The sequence below is a fragment of the Symphalangus syndactylus genome, chromosome 14 (assembly GCF_028878055.3).
Source record: "Symphalangus syndactylus isolate Jambi chromosome 14, NHGRI_mSymSyn1-v2.1_pri, whole genome shotgun sequence".
NCBI classification, from domain to species: Eukaryota; Metazoa; Chordata; class Mammalia; order Primates; family Hylobatidae; genus Symphalangus; species Symphalangus syndactylus.
In genome coordinates this window covers 10,746,836-10,764,298 of record NC_072436.2, presented here as the reverse complement: position 1 = coordinate 10,764,298, position 17,463 = coordinate 10,746,836, and the positions used below count along the sequence as shown (strand labels likewise).

Genomic DNA, 17,463 nt, shown 5'->3' with positions numbered 1-17,463 from the left:
TATAGGACTGAGCCACTGTGCCCGGTCCATCTCTTTTTTTTGATCAGAGATAGGCCTGACCTCTGTCAGAAATCATCCCATTTTCTGGTTACTTTTTTTTTTTTTTTCATGCAGAGTCTCACTCCGTCACCCAGACTGGAGTGCAGTGGTGCGATCTCAGCTCACTGTAACCTCCACCTGCCAGGTTCAAGCGATTCTCCTGCCTCAGCCTCCTGAGTAGCTGGAACTACAGGTGCGCGCCACCAGGCTCAGCTAATTTTTGTATTTTTAGTAGAGACGGGGTTTCACCATATTGACCCAGGCTGGTCTCGAACTCCTGACCTCAAGTGATCCACCCACCTCGGCCTCCCAGAGTGCTGGGAGTACAGGTGTGAGTTACCGCGGCTTGTTGGAAATCATCCCATTTTCTGATTTGTGTCCTGTGACGTGTCTGTTGCTCCCCTGTCACTGCTGTATCCCTTTCCTAGGACAGTGTCTGCTCCATGCCAAGCTCTTGCTGCTTCTACAGGATCTGTGTGGGAGGGAGTGCCATCCCCCTTACAGAGGAGCTGTCTCTGGAGGCCACGCGGCTTGGGGGAGCTGTGCGGTGCTGCGATGGCGAGCCCTGGCCTGTTGGCCCCTGGCCTGGGGCTCTTTACCTTACAATCCCTGGCTCCCTCCAGGAATGGGCTGAGTAGGTAGGATCTGTTCATACCAGGCAGCTCTAGGCCTGGCTTCCTGAAGTTTCTCTGCAGAGAACCTGCGTGTCTGGGGTGGGGAGCTGAGGAGCCACCTGGAGGTGAGCCCCGCCAGGCCTAGACCAGCCCCCTCTTCGAGGAAGCGTGGTGCTTTCCCATGCCTTGACCTGGGCAGTGGGTTGATTGGAGTGAGGGGATGCCATGCCCACCCTGCCTTGGTCCTCCTGGCTTCATCACCCCACGCCCATGAGGTCCCAGCCCCATGTGGGTAGAGCAGCAGGTCCACACAAGGCCACCAGGCCTGCCCAGCCAGACCTCGCCAGCACCCCGTCAGCAGTGGCCAGTCCCCAGGCCCCAGACTGCCAGGTCGGCTCTGAGCAGCCAGCATCTGGGAGCGTGTCTGCGCGTGTCCCTGCCTTTTTTCTTTTTTTTTTTTTTTTTAGACCGAGTCTTGCTCTGTCGCCCAGGCTGGAGTGCAGTGGCGCGATCTTGTCTCACTGCAAGCTCCGCCTCCCGGGTTCACGCCGTTCTCCTGCCTCAGCCTCCCGAGTAGCTGGGACTACAGGCACCCGCCACCACACCCAACTAATTTTTTTTTTTTTTTGTATTTTTAGTAGAGACAGCGTTTCACCATGTTAGCCAGGATGGTCTTGATCTCCTGACCTCGTGATCCGCCCGCCTCGGCCTCCCAAAGTGCTGGGATTACAGGCATGAGCCACCGTGCCCAGCTCTCCCTGCCTTTTAACTGCAGGGGTGTCGTTGGGCATCCTTTGTTCTGTATTATCCATCCTTCACTGCTACCCAGAGCAGGATCCAGTCTTGAGTTCTGCTGCTTCCTACCTGGTGACCTTGACAGGGTGTTTTGCTGCTGTGGTCTGTGTCCTTGCCTGTCTAGTGGGCACGTTCCGCTTACCTTTCAGACGGCGTCCCAGATCAGGGTGGTGTGAGGGGCTCCACGCTCACAAACTCACTCAGTGCCAAGGAAAGGAGGTGGCCAGGACATTCAGCGACCTATGACTGTGGCTCTCTGGGTGCCGGGGTTTAGGGAGGATTTTCTCCTCTGTATTTGGTTTTTCTACAATGGGCACAGATTACTTGAGCAAAATGTTTTAAATGGAATAGGATGCAGAGGGTCTGGTACACTCACTCCCTGCTGCACGGCAGGTGCTCCTGGGAGCATTTGGGTGGGTGGGTGGTGCTCAGTGTCTGTGCCTTCCTGATGCCATTGCTACACTCTCTCTTCCTCCTTCCTATCGGCACCTCCTCCCAGCCCCCAGTTCTGCCTTGTCACCTTTAAGCCTGTGTGGAGTCTTTGGCACGGATGGCCCTGTGCCCTCTTGTCCCCTCCCTGGAGTCTGCAGGCAGTGGTCATTCTCCAGGGAGCCCCCACCAAGCTTCCTCTGACTTCTGACCCAGTGACCTTGGCCTGTGCCCCGGGTGGGGGTGTGAGCCCTCCAGGAGTCCAACTGGTTTATGAGTGTGAGCTGCCCTCCCCCAGGCTGGAACGCTGGGCCAGCAGATCTGGGTGTCCCCTCACTTCCATTCCAGAAGCCCTCGGGGCTTTCCCAGCCGGTGCCTGTTCTCTGAACCCCCTTGGGACCTTGGATCAAGTGGGCCCTGGGAGTTTCCCGGCCACCTGCTCTTCCCCAGCAAAGTGGGAGCCCCACCTCTGGTCTGACTCCTCCAAAACGTGAAGGCAGGAACATCCCGGAATGACCCTCTTTTTCAGTTTTCCCAGAAGGTGACAACACTCTGGGGGCTGGTTCCTGGTATTCGGTTTTGAGATAACTGACCCTGCAGATCCTTTCACTCAAGGGGGATGTGGCTCTGCTTTTTTTTTTCTCTCTCTTTTTTTTTTTTTTGAGATGTTGTTTTTGCTCTGTTGCCCAGGCTGGAGTGCAATGGCCTGATCTTGGCTCACTGCAACCTCCGCCTCTTGGGTTCTAGCAATTCTCCTGCCTTAGCCTCCCAAGTAGCTGGGATTACAGGCATCCGCCACCACACCTGGCTAACTTTTGTATTTTTGGTAGAGACGAGGTTTCACCATGTAGGCCAGGCTGGTCTCAAACTCTTGACCTCAGGCAATCCACCTGCCTTGGCCTCCCGAAGTGCTGGGATGACAAGACTGCCTCTTTTTTACAGTGTGATTTTGCAAAATTGGGTCACCCTCCCAGCATGGCAAGCCCTCGGTTCCTCTGCCCGAAGACACCCCCAACTCTGCCATGCACGTTACCTACCTTCTCCCACCCTGCCCAAATCACATGGGATCCTATCATATGCAAAGTCCTGACCTGATGGTTAATTTTCGCCACCTCCCAAGAACCCCAAATCCTTCAAACCTCAGCTTAGATACCTTCTTCTCGAATATGACCTGCCCTACCCACTTCGGGCCAGGTGTTCCCTCTCCCTCCTGCAGTCAGAGCACTCAACACTGGGCTGCCCTGTCTCTACCTGTCTCTGCCTGGAGCACGCGCCTCCAGGGTGGGGCCTGGATCCGCTTCCTTCCCCCATCCTGCTGGGAGTGGACGGAGCTGTGTCCAGGGTGGGCCTTGTCTGTGTTTCCCAAGGACGGGCCTTGCTGTCCTGTGGTCAGCAGGAGGCTGAGCTACTGGAAGCGAGAAGCTGGAGCACAGAGGCTCCTTCCCCTTCCCCCAAGGATAATCCAGAAATAGTTTCCCCTTGAGCTGGGAATGGATTCTATGGTGGGCGGAGAGTTTGGGGGCCTTCAGCTGGTTTCTTTATTGGGAGCAGATTTCTCCTGATTATTCTCCACTAGGGCCCGTGGGAAAGAGAACCTTTCTGAGTACACCCCATGAGAGCACAGGGAAGCTGGGCTGGGGCTAGCCAGAGGGAGGGGAGGGGACTGGCAGAGACCCTGGGCGCAGTGGCATGGGCCAGCACCCCCTGACTGAGTGCCCTGTGCCACCCATGCCCACTCGAGTTTCTCGTGGCTGTGGCTGGTTGGAGAGGCTGAGGCCGAGAGTCCCTGGACAGCCCTCCCCGAGGTCAGAAGGAGGAAGCATGTGCCCGGTGCCCTGGCCTGGAGTCACTGCAGGCCTTTCCCTTGTCGCGACCTGGGCTCTGATCTGGGAAGGATAGCCTTGGTGTTTCCACCTTCCACAAGACTTCGGAGGAAGAGGCTTGTGAAGTTTCCCTTTCTGCTTAGCTAGAGTTTCATGGTTTCTCAGAAAACAGGTTAACAATTAAGCTAATTAACCTCAAGGCCCGCTGGCCCTCCTTGTGCTTATAAAGCCAGGCTAAATGGCTTCCTCCCCCAGCTTTTCCTGCCTCCATTATGAGGCCACAGGTGGTGAGAGGCTTCAGCCCTGAGGTGGGCCGGCCTCTAGATCTGAGCGTGGGGAAGCCAGGGTGCATGGGCGGTCACTGTGAAGCTGGCCTCGCCCTGGGGTGGCTGCCTACTGGACTCGGAGGGAGAGAGGCCCCGCTCCACCTGTTTGGGCCGGGCCTAATCGATAACCTGAGTGCCAGGACAGACCCCTGCAGCTCCTTCTGTTTCTCCAGGTCTCCAGTGGGGGCTGCAGACTAAGCAAAATGAGGCGGTTCCTGAGGCCAGGGCACGACCCTGTGCGGGAGAGGCTCAAGCGAGACCTGTTCCAGTTTAACAAGGTAAGTTAGGGAGAGCAGGGAAGATGACCCCCAGGGTTTGGGCCGAGCGGCTCGGGCTGGGGCTGAGGCATCCCTTACCTGGATTAAGGTAGAGCTTTTATGTGGCTGCCTGCAGTGCCTCCTGGGACTCAGGCTTTGGAAATGGGGCCTGGTTAAAGGGCTTTTATAGGAAAGGGGAATAGGTTGCCCTCACGAGTTGGGACTTCTCATCTCAAGGCTTTCACTGGCTGTGTCACCTCTACAAGTCACCCCACCTCATGGAGCCTCAGTTTCCCTACCTGTATCATGGGAATAAAACGATCTGCCCTGCCTACCTCGGCACAGGGTTGTCAAGGAGGTTTAGGGACGTGGGAGATGAAAGGATGAACTCTGCGGTGGGGGTGATAATGTTCCAGGTCCCTTGGGGCCCTGGAGTCCCAGGCCATGGCTGTTTCTCCCTTCTCAAATTGCCCCTGAAGGAAAATGCAGCTCCCCTGCAGGCTGAACATGTGACTCCTTCTGGCTCCAGCCGGGGTGAGTGGGGAGAGGTGCCCAGGAGAATGAGCCAGAGTTGGCCTCGGACTACCCCAATCCCAAACCTGTATCTGGGGTACCAGAAGCCCCACGGGGCTTCCCTTCAGGAGTCTGGGGCCTGAGAAGGTCAGGACGGGCCTGTACACAGGAGGTGTGAAGTGTGGCTCTTCAGCTCCTGGGCCACGGAGCAGTGTGGGGCCTTGGGGGGTAATGACCTTCTCACATGTGCTTTGCGCCTCTGCTGGGAAGGTGGGCTGCAGGAACTGGGACACCGTGATGCTCTTCCCCTGGGGATCCAGGACCCTCCCAGCATGCTGAGGGCTGGACATGTGGCTTTCGTTGGGGGCTTCCGTTTGGGCTCCCCTGCCCCCAAAAGGAAGCAGTGGATGTGAGACCAGACAGTCTGGAAAAGGGATGTCTCCCTGTGGAGAATGAGGAATTCTCTTCGGTTGTATTTTTTGTTGATTTGAGAAGTGTAGAAGTCAGCTTGCCCAGGTGCAAACCCAACTTTGCCACGTAGAAGCTGGATGGCCACGTGCCTGTCGCCCACACCATAGGATTGTTAAGGGCGTACGTGGGATGAGGTAACAAGTGCTAGGCACAGTGGCCCAGGAATGCCGGCTGCTGCTGTGGGCTGGAGGGGACCTCCCCGTTGGGAGAGGTGGGTCAGTGTTCCCAATGTGCCTTGCCATTTCCCTCTGGGTTTCTTAGCCTGTGGAGGAGTTGATATCCCTGATGGAGCTTTGCCACAAGGACATTCGCCTCTGGAATTAGGGCTTTCCTACGCCAACTTGCCTCCCGCCAGCTCGCTTTTGGGCCTTGGGATATCGAGGTGCAGGTGTTGGGAATGGGAGATCTCAGGACACCTACAGCCTGCTACCCTTGCTCTGGAGGGAGTAGCCTATGGGTGCTGGGTCTCAAAGCGTCAGTGTCCACGGGATGGAAGGGAACTGGGTGACCCCCATCTGCCTCCAGTCTCTCACTCTGAAAAGGTGGCAGAAACCTGACAGGCTCAGCAAACAGGGCTGAACACCCCCCACCCCACCCCTGCCCCCTTGCCCCAAGTTCTGTCTGTGCAGCTGAGTGAGGCTGGGGTGGAGCTGGGCAAGGAGTTGTCCCTCCCTCTTTCCCCTATCCCCCAGGGGTGGTCCCCAAACTTGATTGTCCCACTCCCAGGCCTGGAGGTGGCAGAGGGAGGCTCCTGGGTCTCCTCCTCTGCCTTCTTCTTTCCATTCATATGCAAGAAGCATGCATTGAGCACTTACTGGATCCACAGCCCAAGGCTCAGGGCTATGGGAATCTGATTAGGCCTCTGCCCTCTGCTTTTACAGTCTGCAGGAGGGAGGAAGCTGATGGCCTGAAATTCGGGACTTGGAAGTGGAGAGGAGGAAGGGGAGAGCCCGGGGGATTCAGGAGCGGGGTAGACTCATCCAGGCTCCAGGAGTTTGGTGGGGCCAGCAGGGTAGGATTGGAGGATGAGGCCAGATCCCGGAGGATTTGGGATCCCCTCTGCCCTGCCTCTCCCCAGCCCAGGCTGTGAGGCAGGGAGGCTGCTGGTATCTGGGCCTGATCTGACCCTGTGGCTCCAGGGGGTTGTGAGCAAGGGAGTGAATAGTGGTCCCGTTTACAATGTAGAAAAGATAAACCTGGAGATGTTTTTACCCTTTGGGCAAAGCAGGTAAGCTCAGAGCAGTTAGGAGACTAGATAGGTGACAGCCCAGAAGGAAGGGGCTGGAAGCCCAGCCAGTGGGGATGGGAGCAAGCCATGAATTGAGCAGGGTTTCTCAACTTCAGCACTCACAGATGATATTTGAGGCTGGCTGTGCTGTGGAGGCTGTCCTGTGCGTTGCAGATTATTTAGCAGTGTCCTTAGTCCTACCCACTAGATGCCAGTAGCACATACATACACACACAGCCTCTCAAGATGTGACAACCAAGAATGTTTCCTTAGGGGTAAAATCACTCCTGGTTTGAGACCCATGGAATAGAGAACTATTGAGGGCTGAGATCTGCTGATGGGGCAGTAAAGAGAGAGGGGATGGGGAGGGGAGGCAGGTGTCCAGGATGACCGTGGAATCTCTGACCTGGGTGCGTGGTGGTGCCAGGACTTGGGAGGGGGAGCCCAAGCCAGGAGTGGCGAAGAGCAGATTTGAGGAAAAGTAATATATTTTGATCGTTTTGATTTGGACACAGTCCCAACAACAGTGCTCTCCATTTACGGAGAAGCAGCTTGCCCAGAGGTGAGTGGTGCCGACTGCCCAGCTCGCCAGCTGTGTGACCTTGAGCAGGTCACGTGCCTCTGAGATAATGATAATCAGAGCCACTCCATCCATAGAGTTGGTGTGAGGACTACATTAGTTACTGCATGAATCGAAGGCCACGTCTGGCTGGCGGCTGCAGTGTCCAGCAGCATCGTTCTGTGGTGGGTGTCACGTGGCTTGAGGTTGAGTTGGGGGAGCCTTGGGGCAGGTCCAGCAGACGGTGGGACACCCAGGGCTGGAGCCTGGAGCAGCACGTGGGCTGTTGGTGTAGGCGAGGGTCAGGCCCCAGACAGTGTTCACGCCCGGCAACTCAGGTCATCTCTTCCAGTGGTCCTGGGAGGCCAGTCTGCTGGGTACTGTGACAGCTGGGACAGTGGTGCCATCACAGCTCGACCCCAGGTGGCTTATAGACACTGGCTTCTGAACCAGTTCTGGCCTTTTCCTCCAACATCTTCTGGCTCAACTCCTTTATACCCACACCAAGCCCGATGCCTCAAAGAGAGCAAGGACATTGCCCTGGGGGCCCTGAGAGGGAGACGTCCTGTTTCTTTGGCTTCAGTACCTCCAGAGGGTCTGTGATTGCAAACAGTCTCTGAACTCTGCCAGGGGCTGGCTGTCAGAGTGGTAACTCCAGTTCACCAAGGGCTATGTGCCAGGCATCAGAGGGGCCAGGTAGTGGTTAGGGGCAGGGACTTTGCAGCCACATGGCCTGGGTCTAGATGCGGGCTCTGTTGCTTCCTCACTGTGTAAGACACAGTGGACGCATTACTTAGCCTCTCTGTTCTTTAGTTTCCTCATCTGTAAAATGGGCATTGTAGAGGAGCAAAAATTGGCTTCCCTCCAGCCTTCTAGGTTCTTTGGCTGGGCTATGAATTAAATTGACAGGAGGCAGGGCGCAGTGGCTCATGCCTGTAATCCCAGCACTTTGGGAGGCTGAGGTGGGCGGATCACTTGAGGTCAGGAGATTGAGACCAGCCTGGCCAACATGGTGAAACCCCGTCTCTACTAAAAATACAAAAATCAGCAGGGTGTGGTGGCGCACACCTGTAGTCCCAGCTACTAGGGAGGCTGGGGCAGGAGAATCAGTTGAACCCGGAGACAGAGGTTGCAGTGAGCCGAGATCGTGCCACTGCACTCTAGCCTGGGTGACAGAGTGAGACCCTGTCTCAAAAAAAAAAAAAAAAAAAAAAGAATGAGGACCAGGTTACAGGAAGGTGAGGGGAAGTGTATGGTGAATGAAGGTTGTCTTGTTATGCAGAGAAGGTCTCTTGGGTAATAAAAGTTGCCTTGGAGCAGCCGTCTTCCTGATACAGATATGGGTTGAGCATACATGATCAGAAAATCTGATATCTGAAATGCTCCAAAATCTGAGTTTTTGAAGTGCCAACATGACACTGAAAGGGAATGCTCACTGGAGCGTTTCAGATTTTGAAGTTTTGGATTTGGGATGCCCGGCCGGTAAGTATAATGCAAATATTCCAAAATCCGAAAGATTCTGAACTCTAAAACACTCTATTCCCAATCATTTTAGATGAGGGATATTCAGCCTGTACTTGACTAATGTAGCTTTCCTTTGTGGATGTAAATTTCTTTTACAAAAGGACAGCTTTTCTTTTCTTTTCCTTTTTTTTTTTTTTTTTTTTGAGACGGAGTTTCACTCTTGTTGCCCAGGCTGGAGTGCGATGGTACGATCTCAGCTCACTGCAACCTTTGCCTCCTGGGTTCAAGGGATTCTTCAGCCTCAGCCTCCCGCATAGCTGGGATTACATGCATGCGCCACCACGCCCGGCTAAAGGACAGCTTTTCATAGCTACTCCTATGTCTGCACTTCACTCAAAGTATGCCAAAGAAGTGGCTGGGCGCCGTGTCTCATGCCTGTAATGCCAGCACTTTGGGAGGCTGAGGCAGGTAGATCACCTGAGGTCAGGAGTTCAAGATCAGCCTAGCCGGGCATGGTGGTGCACACCTGTAATCCCAGCTGCTTGAGAGGCTGAGGCAGGAGAATCACTTGAACCCGGGAGGTGGAGGTTGCAGTGAGCCAAGATCGCGCCATTGCACTCCAGCCTGGGTGACAGAGCGAGATTCCGTCTCAAAAAAAAAGCCACAGAAGTATATTTTGGGGTGGCACATTCTGGTCTCCTACAGTGGTGTTTTGGGGTGGTATGTCCTGAGCTCCAACAGCATCATAATGGTCCCTAAGGGAGTGTAATTGCTTCAAACGGTGCCTGACACAGATCGACGCCTCACCAGGACTCGCCTTGTCGTGGTGTCACCCTTACAACAACTTAGGATGGGTGTTGCTTCCATTCTGCAGGGGAGGAGACTAAGGCCCCCAGGGCTTGCACAGCTGGAGCTTATGGGGGGGGCACAGGCTGGAGTGAGGACATCCTGGTTCCACCTGCGGTCTGGCTGTGTGGCCTTAGAGTGGTGGCTTCACCTCTCTTCACACCTCAGTTACTTCACCAGTGAAGTAACTGTTTGCTATATATGGTGGGCCGTCAAGCCTATTGGAGGGATGGACAGACAGACAAGTCAGCTGCAGCACCAGGACAGGGCCACTGAGGACCAAGGGAAGGAACCATGGGACCTCTGGAGGGAGGAAGTGCTGCTGGAGAAGTCGAGATAAAACCTGTTCCTAGACAACTGCTTAGAGCCAGCTCGCTCCCCTCAGCCGAACCCAGGCACAGCCCAGGCAGCCACACCCATCAGGGCAAACAGGCTGCTGTGCTTGCCCGGCTGCCGCAGAAGCACCTGTCTGGGCCTTCCCTGCCCGTGCTCACCCTCCCCTGTCCCCTTAGGCCCTGAACAAACAGTATGTTCCTGACCCAGCAGCGCCTGCGGAGGGCCAGGTTGTTCTGTATTGGCTTTTGAATGGCTGGGCCCCTGGTGTCAGGTGACAGCAGCCACACAGGGAGGGCCAGGCTGCTGCCACTGCCAGGAATCTGAGCTGGCCACACCCAGCCAGTATCGGGCAGAGTGGCCCAGCCAGGCGGGCCTGCTCCCCCACGGTGCTGGGCAGCCTCCGAGGGCCTGGTCCCCACCACTGCCTCCTTCCCATCCCCGGAGGAGTGCCAGGGACTCCTCCTCTGGTCCTAGCCCTTGGGCGGGGTCCTCCCTGGCTGCAGGCAGGATGAAGGCCCCACTGTCTCTGACAACTAGCCTTTGCCCACTCCCTCCCCTTCCGGGACCTGGAAAGGAGTCCCAGAGCCCAGGAGAGACAGACGGGGCCTTCTCTCCCACTGCAGGCTAATGTTGCAGTCTGGTAGCTTCTGCAAATCTTTGCTCTCCTTTCCCAACCCCCCTGTCAAAAGAGTTCATTGTTTTCTCCTCCCTCGGCAGAGGTCACCTGAGCCAGGTATCAGATGTGGGCGGGGCCAGGTAGGCTGGATGCTGCGCTTAGGAGGCCCCAGTGGCTGCCAGGTGGCTTTGGTCAGCCTCCTAGTTTGAATCCGAGGAGAGATAGCTAGGGTCCTAGAATAGCTGGGGAGGGCTGGTCTTGGAATTCCCTGACCACCCAGGGGCTGTGCCCCGTCCCGCCCTCTGTCCTGAGTGCAGCCATGATTCAAGGTTGCTGTGTGTACCTTTGCAGGAAGGCAGCCCTGGGACTGAGCCCAACCTCCTGTGCTCAGGTGGGTACCTCCTTTCAGGGAGGCCATATGCACTCCCTCCAACAGGGACCTGGAACTGTCCCTGAACCCTAAACAAAGGGGGAGTCACCACCTAAGTGATACAGACCTTGTTCAGCAGCAGGGAAGCTGAGCCTTACAAGGCTGGTAGGAGTTGGAGGTGGGATCCAAGGGGGTGGGAAGGGCACCAAAGTAAGGGGCAGGCCAGGCACGGTGGCTTACACCTGTAATCCCAGCACTTTGGAAGGCTGAGGCAGGTGGATCACTTGAGTCCAGGAGTTGGAGACCAGCCTGGGCAACATAGTGACACCTCATCTCTACAAAAAATACAAAAATTAGCCAGCTGTGGTGGCGCATGCCTGTAGTCCTAGCTACTGGGGAGACTCAGGTGGATCACTTGAGCCCGGGAGGCGGAGGTTACAGTGAGCTGAGATCGCACCGCTGCACTCCAGCCTGGGCAACAGAGGGAGACCCTGTCTCAAAAAAAAAAAAAAAAAAAAAAAAAAACCACGAACTGGGGGGCAACTGGGGCACAGCCAGAGGTGCCCACGGAACCTTCGTTCTTTCCTTGACTGGTTTCCTCAGGACACTAGGCCCTGGGTTTCTAGCTTCTCCCTGTCCCTTCTATTAGCTGCTCTTAGTCCTATTCCCAAATCCCAATCCCTTCCCTGTTCCCAACAAAATCCCTTGGGCTTCTCGTAACTAACGTAGGGCTCCCCTGCCTCTGCCCAGCCCGAGCCCCTGTCCTCATAGGACTGCCTGGGGAATCCCCTGGGAGACATGTCATTTACATGTGAACCTACTCTCTTGGCCCTGTCCAGGTAGAGTCGCTGTGAAGGTCACTGCCCTTATTTTGGTTTTGGGGGAGCCCTGGTCTCTCCAGAGTTGCTAACTTGGAGAAGTGCCCAAGGTGATACTATGGAACAATACAAGCCTTGGAAGGAAGCAGAGGCCTGTGTGTGCTGCAGAGTGGCCTCAGGTCCATCATCTCCAATCCGAGGACAGCTCTGCCCAGTGCAGTCACCAGTACCATTCCGTTTATTAGATGAGAAATGAAGCTCAGGGAGGCCCAGCAGCTCATCCATGACCAGATGCCTTGTATGTGGCAGGAAGGGATACAAAGCTTAGTGGGTCTGACTCAGTCCCTGTTCTAAATCAGCCTTTGGAAAAGAAGGTGGGGCTGGGAGGGAGGGGTGGCCACGGTATCTCCAAGGCTTGAAGGGAATGAGGAATGAATGTGGGTAATTGAAGGATGGGCCCAACCCTTTGTCTTCCTCCGAGTTAGAGGAAAGATGCTAAGCTGAACAGGAGTAGTGACTCTGGTGAAATGTTAGAAGAACTGCCCGCCCTTGACATGTGGCCTGAGAGTCCAGCAAAAAGTTACAGGCTGTTTTCTCTGTGGCCTGACCTTCCTGCTGATGCGCAGAATTGTCGAGGCCAATGAGAATATAGTATGAGCCACGTATGTGATTTAAAATTTCCTAGAAGCTGCATTGTATAATTATTTAAACACGTGAAATTAATTTTAATTATATATTCTGGCTGGGTGCGGTGGCTCACGCCTGTAATCCCAGAACTTTGGGAGGTCAAGGCGAGCAGATCACTTGAAGTCAGGAGTTCGAGACCAGCCTGGCCAACATGGTGAAACCCCATCTCTACTAAAAATGCAAAAATTAGCGAGCATGGTGGTGCATGCCTGTAGTCCCAGCTACTTGGGAGGCTGAGGCAGGAGAATCGCTTGAACCTGGGAGGTGGAGGTTGCAGCGAGCTGAGATCTCACCACTGCACTCCAATTGGGTGACAGAGGGAGACTCTGTCTTTAAAAAAAACAATCTAGAAGCTGCATTATAAAATTATTTAAACAAGTGAAATTAATTTTAATCCTGTATTCCAACTGGTCACGGTGGCTCATACCTGTAATCCCAGCACTCTGGCACTCTGAGGCCAGCGGATCACTGGAGGCCAGGAGTTTGAGACCAGCCTGGCTAACGTGATGAAACCCCGTCCCTACTAAAAATACAAAAACTAGCTGGGCATGGTGGCGCGTGCCTATAGTCCCAGGTCCTCAGGAGGCTGAGGCAGGAGGATCACTTGAACCAGGGAGGCGGAGGTTGCAGTGAGCTGTGATTGTGCCACTGCACTCCAGTCTGGGTGACAGGCGCGACCCTGTCTCAAAAAAAAAAAAAAAAAATTATATATTCCTTTTAATCTAACATATGCAAAATACTTTGATGTGGGATTAAGTTACTAATGAGATTTTTTCAGCTTGTTTTTGTGAATGCCAAATCTGTGAAATCTAGGTGTATTTTACACTTACGGCACATCTCAATTCAGACATTAAATCTTTTGGAAGTATTAGATCTGTATTTAGAATTTGGACGATTTACAGTGGAAAAAGGGAATTTGAAGTGTGGCCTGCCTGAGTCCAGCCCCTGTTCTTCTAGAACCCGAGTTGGTCCAGAAATACTTGAAGGGTTTCCAAGAACTGACTTAATCCTCGGTGACATGAGCCATACTGCAAGTGCTTGGTGGCCCCATGGGGCCCATGGCTACCGTTCTGGGCAGCTTGGAGCATGGGGCCTCCTCCTGGCCAGGCCAGCGGGCTCCTGTGGGGTGTTTCCGCCAGACTCCTCCAAATTCCAGAGGCTGTTCCCTGAGCTGTCTCTGCTGCTGGGAAAGTGCTGCTGTCCTGAGGAGACGGCTGCTGACTTCCTGAGGCCCCAGCAACCTGGGGCTGGCTGAGGTCTGGCGGGGCCCCCTGGGGGAGCTTGTCCTGCACATCCTATCCCACTGTCTACTCCCCTTTTCCTGGGAAATGTTTACATTCCAGACACTCCGCTATCTCTATCCAGGTCTTCTCCAGGCTCTGCATTTTTCGCATAGCTGAACAGGGACCTGGGCTGGCCTGGGGGCCGCTGCTGGGCCCTGTCTGTCCCCCTGGTTATCCCATTCAGGTATGACCTTTTGCAGGGCAGGCCCTGTTCCTAGCAAAGAGCCAGGCCTGAGGTACCCCCCTCTCCCCCGACCTTTTTGTCTCCAGGCATCCCACAAAATAGGCACTTGCTGGAGCTCTCCTCCCTGCCTGACCCCAGCATGGGATACCTTGTGAGAGCCGTTGGACTAGACTGACTGATGGGGGAGGCAGGTAGCAATTGGGTTCGCTAAGCTATCATTGCTAGATCTCACCAGGGACTTCTCCTTTTCTGCTGCTTTGAGGCCTGGCAGGGCTGCAAAGTAGGAAAGCCCAGGGCCTAAGGAGGCTGCCTCATTGTTGGGACCTTTTTCTGCAGGGCGGAGTCTCTGTGGTTGTTTTCTGTTTTAAGTCTTTAAAGCAATCAGTTGACATAGCATCGCTTTGTGCTGTTCTCACCTAGCTCTGCAGGGTCACTATCCCCCGGGGTGGGAGGTGGGGATCAGATTGGGGTAACTGATTAAGAAACTGAACTAAAAACCTTCCTCAAGATGGCTTATCACTCTAAATTTGTAGCGGGTTTATGTTCATACCTTTCTTAACCCACAATTCTATCCCTGGGACATCTGCCCCAGGAAATACTCAAGTGGTGCAAAGAAAGATGGGAGTCCGGCCGGGCGCGGTGGCTCACGCTTGTAATCCCAGCACTTTGGGAGGCCGAGGCGGGCGGATCACGAGGTCAGGAGATCGAGACCACGGTGAAACCCCGTCTCTACTAAAACTACAAAAAAAATTAGCCGGGCGTGGTGGCGGGCGCCTGTAGTCCCAGCTACTCCGAGAGGCTGAGGCAGGAGAATGGCGTGAACCCAGGAGGCGGAGCTTGCAGTGAGCCGAGATCGCGCCACTGCACTCCAGCCTGGGCGACAGAGCGAGACTCCGTCTCAAAAAAAAAAAAAAAAAGAAAGATGGGAGTCCAAGAATGCCATCAACATGGTTGTGACTGCAAACCCTCTAGCAACAAAGTAAATACTCAACAATAAACCCCTGGTGAGTTAGGATATCTCCAGGTAAAGAATATTCTTTAGATGTTTTAAAAGTCATTTTAGGCCGGGTATGATGGCTCACACCTGTAATCCCAACACTTTGGGAGGCCAAGGCAGGAGGATCGCTTGAGTCTAGGAGGTCAAGACCAGGCTGGCCAACATGGTGAAACCCCCATCTCTACTAAAAATACAAAAATTAGCCAGGCATGGTGGCAGATGCCTGTAATCCTAGCTCCTGGGGAGACTGAGGCAGGAGAATCGCTTGAACCTGGGAGGCAGAGTTTGCAGCAAGCCGAGATCACACCATTGCACTCCAGGCTGGATGACAAGAGCAAAACTCTGTCTAAAAAAAAAAAAAAAAAAAAAGCCATTTTAGGCAGGTTGCAGTGTACTCACGCCTATAATCCCAGCACTTTGGGAGGCCAAGGCAGGAGGATCGCTTGAGTCTAGGAGGTCAAGACCAGGCTGGACAACATGATGAGTACCTGTCTCTACCAAAAATTAAAAAGTAGCAGGGTGCGGCAGGCGTGGTGGTGCGTGCCTGTAGTCCCAGCTACTTGGGAGACTGAGGTGGGAGGATCACTTGAGTCTGGGAGGCCGAGGCTACAGTGAACCGAAATCACACCATAGCACCCAGCCTGGGCAGCAGAGTGAGACCCTCAAAAAAGAAAAATTAAAAATTTTTGGCCGGGTGCGGTGGCTCACGCTTGTAATCCCAGCACTTTGGGAGGCCGAGGCAGGCAGATCACGAGTCAGGAGATAGAAACACGGTGAAACCCAGTCTCTACTAAAAATACAAAAAATTAGCCGGTCGTGGTGGTGGGCATCTGTAGTCCCAGCTACTCGGGAGGCTGAGGCAGGAGAATGGTGTGAACCTGGGAGGCGGAGCTTGCAGTGAGCCGAGATCGCGCCACTGCACTCCAGCCTGGGCGACAGAGCGAGATTCCTTCTCAGGAAAAAAAAAATAGACGTGCAAACATTCACAAGTGCAGAAGACTCAAAGGATGTACACTTAGGTGTTAGCAAGGTTACTTCTGGTTGTGGGAGTCCGGGTAATTTTTTTTTTTTTTTTTTTTTTTTTTGAGACGGAGTCTCGCTCTGTCGCCCAGGCTGGAGTGCAGTGGCGCAATCTCGGCTCACTGCAAGCTCCGCCTCCCGGGTTCACGCCATTCTCCTGCCTCAGCCTCTCCGAGTAGCTGGGACTACAGGCGCCCGCCACCACGCCTGGCTAATTTTTTTTTGTATTTTTAGTAGAGACGGGGTTTCACCGTGGTCTCGATCTCCTGACCTCGTGATCCGCCCGCCTCGGCCTCCCAAAGTGCTGGGATTACAAGCGTGAGCCACGGCGCCCGGCCGAGTCCGGGTAATTTTTGTTCTTAAACGTCTTTATACCTCCCAGGTTTTTTCACAGTGTGTGTGTATTACTTCTGTAATAAACGAAAAAACACGTATGTGCAACAACACTCCAGGAATCCCTCTCTGGGAATATGGTTAGAATTTGGTGACAGTAAGAGCCTGTGAGACCTAGCTGACTGGGGCCTGGAGGGACCTGGAGGAGCCCAGAGCAGGGCAGGGCCTCCACGGTACTCTAGGCCCCTGGGTGAGCCCAGAGCTGCGGTGCAACCAAGATTTTCTCCTGAGAGACCGGTGTCTCCATTGTTCCAAACTTGCCCTACTTTCCCCACCCCACACCCATAAGGCCCCCATGCCACTGAGGAGGGCTGGGTCCGTCACCCAGGGTGCACGTGGTGGAGGCACCGGGTCAGTTCCTGGAAAGCATTGAGAGGCTGGTGTGGCGTCGGGGATGATGAACTCGCAGGGGTGGCCATGAGGCCAAGGGCAGAGTCACAAAGGGATTGGGGGTGGGGCCTGGTAAATATGGGTTAGGCTTTAACACTCAGGTGTCTGGGAGGAACCGGAAAGGTACGGAATCCCTGCTTCCTGCTGGGTCGTCCGGTGCTGCAGCTCTAGCAGCCATGGTGGCGCAAAGGGGAGAGGTCTGCAGGCCCACCCCGCGTGCTTCTCATTGCAGACGGTGGAGCATGGCTTCCCGCACCAGCCCAGCGCTCTGGGCTACAGCCCGTCCCTGCGCATCCTGGCCATCGGCACCCGTTCTGGAGCCATCAAGCTGTATCCTCCATCCCCTCACTCCCACTTGGGCAGGTCCTTGGGGTGGGTGAGATTTGGGGAGGGACATCTTTTCCTTCCTTGTCCATGGGCTGTTGGGATAAAATGAGGGACTTTCCTGATTTCCAGTTTTGGACATGATTTTATTCCAAAATGGGGCAGGTATGGTTGATGGTGGAGCAGGGACCTGGGCATGGGCGTATCCCTGGTGGGATGCAACGCTGTCCTTTGCAGGAGGATAGTGAGGCTTGAAACGGACTGAGGAGATTCAGGCTTATTTTGTCCCCTGTGTCCTTTCATGACCGTTCATGTGGTCTGCTCCCTTTACTCAGCTTCCCCCTCTCACCTATTCCTGGAGGTTTCAGGATTCCCCCAGTCCTGGGCACGGGGTGAGGCTGCTGGGGGGCTCAGAGACCTGTTCTGCAGGGGTTGTGTTGGTGGATCCAGGCGGAAGGACCTGACGCCTGTGTCTCAGCCAGTGCTCATTCAGTGAGTGGCTGGCTGGTGCGCCAGTAGCAAGGCCTAGGCCCTTCTGTGCCCCTGCCTCCCTCAGCTCCCCACCTCACCACCAGAAAAGCAAGTTACAGGGACCCCTCTTATTGCTAGGGATGTTTTTAATTTAAAAAAATTTTTTTTGGCCGGGCGCGGTGGCTCACGCTTGTAATCCCAGCACTTTGG

At 54.6% G+C, this 17,463-nt stretch overlaps 1 protein-coding gene across 9 annotated transcripts in view; it reads left to right on the top strand.

The window, feature by feature from the left end:
• LLGL2 (LLGL scribble cell polarity complex component 2) overlaps positions 1 to 17,463 on the top strand; it is a 50,269-nt gene that overhangs the window by 13,299 nt on the left and 19,507 nt on the right. For all 9 annotated transcript variants that reach the window (XM_063617102.1, XM_055242478.2, XM_055242475.2 and 6 more), the window contains exons 2-3: positions 4,200 to 4,304; positions 16,691 to 16,788. In XM_063617102.1, coding sequence (XP_063473172.1) covers positions 4,230 to 4,304; positions 16,691 to 16,788 — 173 coding nt within the window. In that variant the 5' untranslated portion in view covers positions 4,200 to 4,229. The remainder of the gene's footprint in view (positions 1 to 4,199; positions 4,305 to 16,690; positions 16,789 to 17,463) is intronic.